Source organism: Rattus norvegicus, chromosome X (assembly GCF_036323735.1).
Source record: "Rattus norvegicus strain BN/NHsdMcwi chromosome X, GRCr8, whole genome shotgun sequence".
In the NCBI taxonomy this organism is placed as follows: domain Eukaryota; kingdom Metazoa; phylum Chordata; class Mammalia; order Rodentia; family Muridae; genus Rattus; species Rattus norvegicus.
In genome coordinates, this window is record NC_086039.1 from 95,164,518 (window position 1) to 95,171,753 (window position 7,236).

At 36.3% G+C, this 7,236-nt stretch overlaps 1 protein-coding gene across 1 annotated transcript; it reads right to left on the reverse strand.

The window, feature by feature from the left end:
- Positions 1-1,117: 1,117 nt before the first annotated feature.
- On the reverse strand, positions 1,118-3,078 carry Rbm31y (RNA binding motif 31, Y-linked). The gene has a single exon (NM_001408902.1). It carries the CDS (start codon positions 3,045-3,047, stop codon positions 1,350-1,352), a length of 1,698 nt encoding a protein of 565 aa, NP_001395831.1. The 5' UTR covers positions 3,048-3,078; the 3' UTR covers positions 1,118-1,349.
- Between the last annotated feature and the right edge of the window lie 4,158 nt (positions 3,079-7,236).

Genomic DNA, 7,236 nt, shown 5'->3' on the forward strand with positions numbered 1-7,236 from the left:
AGTAAAATACACTAGGTTCTAATGAATGGGTATGCCTAGAACAATATAAAAAGTCTCAGTAATTGTTTTAATTACATGCTGAAATAGATTTGTTATTTTATTTAAATATTATTTAGCATTAAACACTTTAAAATAAATACTATTACTAGAAAATTTAAATGTATATAGTTCCCATTGATGGTTTATTATGTTGCTGCTGAGAATGTTTAAGCCCGTTTTTCTACCCTTTTCTTATTAATCATACACACACCCTATATCTACTCTTAAACAAACAAACAAACAAAAAACCCAAATGAAACAGCCAAACAAACAAGAAATTGGTGTGTTCTTAAGGTAAATGTTATATTTCTTTTCAACTTTGCATCTCTCCTAGCCTAGATGATTGGGAAAGGCCCACTCACTTCTCTCATTCTCCAGCAAGCTCCATGCTAAGATATATTTTAATGGCTGTGCAAATCATCTTTTGTAAAACTTTCCTTAATACCTAGCTATATTTCTTGCCTCTTGAGACAGTTTCCCAGTATATAATTTCTGACTTGGAATAGATCCTTGTAAATAGTAGATGGACAAATGGATAAAAATCACTGAATATTTAGAAATGCAACCAAGTAATGATGAGGCAGAAGGTTGCAAGTTCAAAGTCACCTTGTTCAAGGATAGCCTAGTTAACCTTAGTAAGCCTCTGTCTCAAAATAAAAGTAAAAACAGAGTCAGAATAGAGACCGAGGAATAAAACTGATGATTTTTAATTAGGAAACTATAAGCTTATACTGTGTTGTCATAAATTAAAGGCAAAACTTCTAGGTAAAGTAACTTTAGAATTCACACACATAATTGCATTTTATAATAGTGAATGTGCTTGACATTATGAAAATGTGTTTTGGGGACAAACAACAAGCATGGAGATATGTCCTTCAGAAAGTATCCAGAAGCAATTTGTTTCTATTTACTGGAATTAACTAGTTGAAGGGACTGTGTAAGTGTGTCTAAACCAAACATAGCAATGCAGAATTAAAAAGTGGGAGGACAATGATGAAACTTTCTTCCTTCTCTTCACCATAATACAAACAAAGCACAAAAGAAAACCCCAACTTAAAACAGAAGTCACTCAAAATAAATGTTTTAAATGTTTATTTTCGAGTATAACCTTCTACAAGACAGTCTCAAGCCTTTGTCTTCTTGTTGTAGCTCCGATGTCAAAAGGTGATGGAAAATGTATTGATAACTTCAAAAGTTGCGGCAAGCAGTGGCAATGTCCAATCAAGCATTGTTGAACCATTTCATATAAGTCACTGATTTTTTCATTGTTGAACAGAATGGTCCTTGGATAATGGCTTCTTAATTAGGCTTCAAAATGCTGAATAAATTCCCTGGTAACCATTACCAAGAAGAGTGGACTGGTTTATTTGCACATTGTAATTAGGTGCAGATCCCACATCATAAGCTCCATAGCTATATAGGAAGAAGTAGTCTCCATTAGAGCCGTGAAAAGCTGGCAGCGTGTTGCAAACATTCAGGAAATTGCCGTATACTTGAGAGAAATTAAATCCTCCAGTGCCTCCACTACTTCCAGCTGCCCCACAAAAGTTTCCATTTACTCCGAAGCTATGTTGATTTGGTCCAAAAACGTTTTGGGATGCTCCCACAGAATAATGACTTGACCCAAAGGCATTTGGGTTTGCCCCCAGAATATACTGGCTTGTCCTGGAAACATTTGGGTTTGTTGCCAAAACATAGTGGTTTGTCCGGATATCATACGGGTTTGCAACAAAAGAATAACAGTTTGGCCTGAAGGCATCTGAGTTTGTACCCAAAGTATACTGGTTTGCCCCAAAAACATTTGGGCTCATATTCCAAGCATATTGGCCTATCCCAAAAGCATCTGGATATGTTCCCAAAGGATACTGGTTCGTCCAGAAAACATTTGGGTTTGCCCCCAAAGTACATTGGTTTATCCCGAAAGCATTTGGGTATGCTGCCAAAGCATACTGGCTCACTCCTAAAGCATTTGGGTATGTTCCCAACGTATACTGGCTTGTTCTTAAGGCATTTGGAATTGCCCCAAAAGTATACTGGTTTGCCAAGAAGGCATTTGGATTTGCCCCCAGAGCATAATGGCTTAACCCTACAGTATTTGAGATTGGCCTCAAAGCAGTTCGGCTTGCTCTGAAAGCACTTGAATTTGTCACAATAACATTGGGGTTTGCCTGGAAAGCATTGGGGGTATCCCTGAAACCACGGGCATTTGACAAAGTGACATCTGAGTTTGCTCTAGAAGTATATGAGCCAGCTCTGTGGGCATCTTGGTTGGCTTCTTGAGTATCTGAGTTATCCATAATGTGGAAGTTTTGGCTGCCTCCTCCTCTCCAGTGGTTTTCTAACTCTGCAGCTGGAACAGCTGTTCTTGCCCTATCCTTAGCTCTAGTCTTACTTTTACTCAGTTGTCTTGCAGGATATTCTTTAGGAAATGCCATTTTAACTTCACAACGGCTGGAGCCAATGAAATGGTACCTGGTTTCTAAGACCTTTCTAACGGGGTTTTCATCCATGTATTTGATAAAGCCAAAAGCTCTTCTTTCCTGTGTATCTGAACACAGTGGAAGCTCAATAGCCTCTATCTGCCCAAATGTGCCAAAGTAAGCTCTTATTTTTTCTTCAGACATCCGCGGGTTCAGCCCACCCACAAAAACCTTTTTGATAGGGAATTGAGATTCAAGGGCTTTAGCCCTTTTAAATTCTATTTTTTTGCCATCAACTTTGTGGTCTTTCACTCGAAGCACCTTCTCTACTGTGGAACTGTCTTTGAAAAGCACGAATCCAAATCCCCTAGACAGACCGGTATTTGGGTCTATTTTTATAATAAAATCTATTATCTCACCGAACTTAGACAAGTATTCCAGAAGTACTTGCTTGTTCAGTTCTTGGGAAAGTCCCCCAATGAACATCTTACTGGCATCCTGTTGGTTCTTGGTGGCATCAATTCTGAACCCTTCCCGCAACTGGTCTCTTTCATTGTACTTTCTCACAGCAAGGCTGGCAGTATTCATGGTAGATAGGCTGGATGGAGGTTTCTTGACTGTTGGTGAAACAACGGCTGAGGCACAAATGGCGGCAGCATAGCCGTGCTCAGGGAGTAGGGGGAATTGTTGTACAATAGTGACGAAATAGAAACAAGCATTACGACTAAAGCCAACGCAGAGACTGCTTCATGTTCTAAACTGGGGGGCAGGGATAGTGTCTGATTTGTCCTACAAAGATGTTAATGCTTGCCATGCAAAAAGCAGGGATCCCTGTAGACTTTGTTTTTGTCCTCATAGGGCGCACAAAAGGAATAGCTTGGTACAAAAGGAACCTTTCTCATTGTTGCTTTTGTCTTTTCGATTATATCTCTTTGAATTTTGTTAAAACCAATTAATTTTCCTGGAAAGTGACTTGAATGTTGAGGAAATCACCTATTTATTTCATACTTTAGATGAGTTTCATGTTAACCTGAACTATTTGGGGGTTGGGATGGGAAAGGGATACAAAGTTGTAACATCCTGCAAAAAAACCAAAATGTCTCTGGGTTTGTATATTATGCTAAAGGGTTCCAAAGGAACATTTTTAAATAAGAGCTTCAATGAGGTTCATTTATAAAATTTACTCTTTTAATGTTGAAATGTTTTCACAAGATTATTTTATCATTAAAATAATGAAGTTAATTAATGTGCCATCATCCACAAAATTCTGTATTCCATTTAAGCAGTCACTCCTCATTTCTCTATAATCCACTTGATGGTATAATATGTCATTTTCTGTTTTACTTCTCATAAATATGGCTTTTCAAATGTGCTGTGCTTGTAGTATTTTACTCTTTACCCATTGTGTGGATGTACTATATTTTGTTTTCATATTTGCCAATAGCACTTGCCAGTTTGATTTTGTTACACACACACACACACACACACACACACACACACACACACACACACACAATCATGGGATATATTTTTCTAGCAGTCATTTTTATTTCTTCCTTTTAGCGTGAATAGTAAGTATAGATCTTCCAGTTTTCTTTTCTATGGAGAAAGCATTTAATATTGGGAATGTTTTCCAATATCCAAAGCCCACATCTCAAATTTTAGATATATTTTCTGGCAATGTGTGCCCTTGTCACTACCCATTAGATATAATGAAGTACTTTATGCCTTTAACTTCCTCCTTCTCATATTATTTCCTTTGAAGAGGAAGATTTTAAATGTCTCCAGAACTTTTCCACAGTTTGTGTATATAATAATTCTCAACGAATTTTTTAAATTATTTAATGTTTATTGCATCATTGCTATGTTAAGTATAATGGCCACATATTTCTCTCTCCAATGGAAGGCTGAAATATTAAGAATAATTTAAAGACCAGAAAAGAAGTCACATTCCAAAAATCTCTTCAGGGCTTGATATTTGTGCCTGACCACATGATGGATTTTCTGCTGGTCTCCCTGCTATAGCATGATTCAATGGGTGGGACAAGTTCAAGGTTGGAAAATGTTGGATGTGAAGAGATAAAATATAGCTTCTTAATTTTCAGATGAAAATCATCAATTTGCCCAAGGATATTATTTGCCAAATGTCTCCAGGAAATGGCTGATTTTTTTAAAGCTTCACATTTCCAAAATCATTGTCCTTTTCAAATCAAAAAGTGTTATGACCCATTGAAATAAATTGTCACTGGAGGCCAAGTAAAACTCTTTTCTATCACTTTTCTGACCATGAACAAATTTCTATGTTCCATGTATGAAAATTCATATTTGAATGAAAATTCATCTTGAGAACTCACTAAGCTCTCATGGCCACCATTCCTAGTAAGAAGATATTTTTGTCATTACCAAAAAATTTTTATATGTGAGCTTTAGTCAAGGTTCTTTAGAGAAACAGAATTTACAGAATGAATATTTCTCTTTCTCTTCTGTTTACATACATACACATACAAATATAGACATAGATAGATAGATAGATAGAAAGATAGATAGATAGATAGATAGATAGATAGATAGATAGATAGAGAATCAAATGTCAAGGAAGGAAGCAAGAAGGCAAAAAGCGAAAGCTTCCTTCATCCATGCCATTATGTAGGCCCCAGCAGGAGTGTCTGTCTTTCTGTCTCAAGATCCAATTTAATGACATGTGTCTTCATGACTTGATGGTGTGGATTAGAATGGGATTCACTGACTTCAAACCAAGATCCCCCCTCCAAAAAAAATCCCTAGATTGTAGTTCATTCCAGAGGTAGTCAAATTGACAACCAAGAATAGCCATATGTATCTAATATAGGTCTCTAGGCTTTGTATTGTTGTCTGTAGTTAAATGAGTTCAATTTTACATGAAATGTGGGTGTATTATTCTCTGTGGATTACCATTTCTTTGATTTAATAAATGTACTATTCCCATACTTGGTACAAAGAGTACAATAATGAAAATACTTTCTTTGAAAATAAATAATACTGTCCATAAAACTGAAATGTAAGGAAAGTACATTAGTTCACAAGGCAAACTGAATCCTTTAGCAAAAATTCCTTAGATCACACATTGATTATATTTGAAACCTTGACTAACCCTAAATTTTAGAAACATATCTATAACTGTTTACTTTTGTTTGCTCTGACCATTTTTCCCACACCCTTTTGTCTGCTGTGTTTTATTTTTCTTGCTGAACATCTATGCCAATTCAGTTTGCCTAATTTTATAGAATTTCCTAAGAGTTTTTCCATCAGAACACATGATAATTTATCTATACATCAATATCATCACACATATAATACCAACCTTTGTCTTACCATGCTCCCTATTATCTGGAAGGAGCCAACCTAATAAAACGATGGAACGAACACCCATAGGTACATATATTTGAAAGCTTAGTCATCAGGAACTAGTACTATATTTGAGAAGATTAGGAGGTATGGCTGTGTTTGAAGAAAAGTCTCAGTGAGTATGGACTTTGAGAATTATATATATTTATTATTATATATATTTATTTATATAACCTTGTCTCCTATAAAAATAACTTTCCTTTCTTTGTTGATTATTTTATTTATATTCCAAAATGAAAGTTAATCAATAAAAATTTAATTAAAAAAGTCTTTTCTTAGGCATTGTGTCACAGAAGTTAAAAAACTGATTAATATGTCTTCTAGTCAAGTCCCAGATGCCAAGAAATCAAGAGCCTTCCAGGACCCCATCGGGTTGATATTAGCTGAAATACCCACTCAAAGAGCATGGAAAACTGTTGAGAGCATATTCAAGGTTAAGCATGGCCCCCTGATTGACGGATAGGGCCACCCACCCATCTCCAAAATTTTAACCTAGAATTGTTCCTATCTAAAGGAAATACAAGGACAAAGAATAGACTGAAAGAAAGGACATCCACAGACTGCTTCACATGAGAATGCATGCCATATTCAGACACCAAACCCAAACGCTATTGTTGATGCCAAGAAATACTTGCTGACCTAAGTCTGATATAGCTGTCTCCTTAGAGGCTCTATCAGATCCTGTTCTATACAGATGCAGATGCTCAAAGGCAACCATCAGACTGATCACAAGACCCCAGTGGAGGAGTTAGGGGAAGGACAGAAGGAGCTGAAAAGGCCTTATCTGGCATCTATGGGAGGGGAGGCCCTTAATCATGTGAAGGATTGATGCCCCAGTTTAGAGGAATGGCAGGGCAGTGGGGTGAGAGTGAGTGGGTGGGTGGGTGAGCACTCTCATTGAACAGGGTAAGGGGGGATGGGATAGGGAGTTTGCAGAGGGCAGACTTTGAAAGAGGATAATATTTGAAATATAAATAAATAAAATATCCAACTTAAAAAATCTACCATATGGTCTGATTATATCATATTAAGACAGACTTTGGTTGGAAGAAAAATCACATTTCTCCACTGATGTAAAAAAAATCACAACAGAAAAAAATATGTATATATATTCTAAGCATTGAAGGTGGTATTAAGAAAGTAGCCCTTAAGAAGGATTACATGTCAATTTGTAACCACAAGTAAAAGCTTTCCACTTACAATCACATGGACTAATTATCTCTAGCAGAATATTCCTCTTGCCTAAAATCTAGAGTGCAATCATGTGAGATCCAAGTAAAAATCCTTTCATTCAGGATTATTTCAAGATTCTAGTCTCACAGAAACTCACATAATAAGTTTATATTTTTTAAAGCTATTAAATGTGTTAAGATAGAGTTACCACTGGTAATAT

Excerpts from the sequence above, each read along its gene's own strand:
- Rbm31y (NM_001408902.1), bottom strand. The coding sequence starts at position 3,047 with ATGAATACTGCCAGCCTTGCTGTGAGAAAGTACAATGAAAGAGACCAG.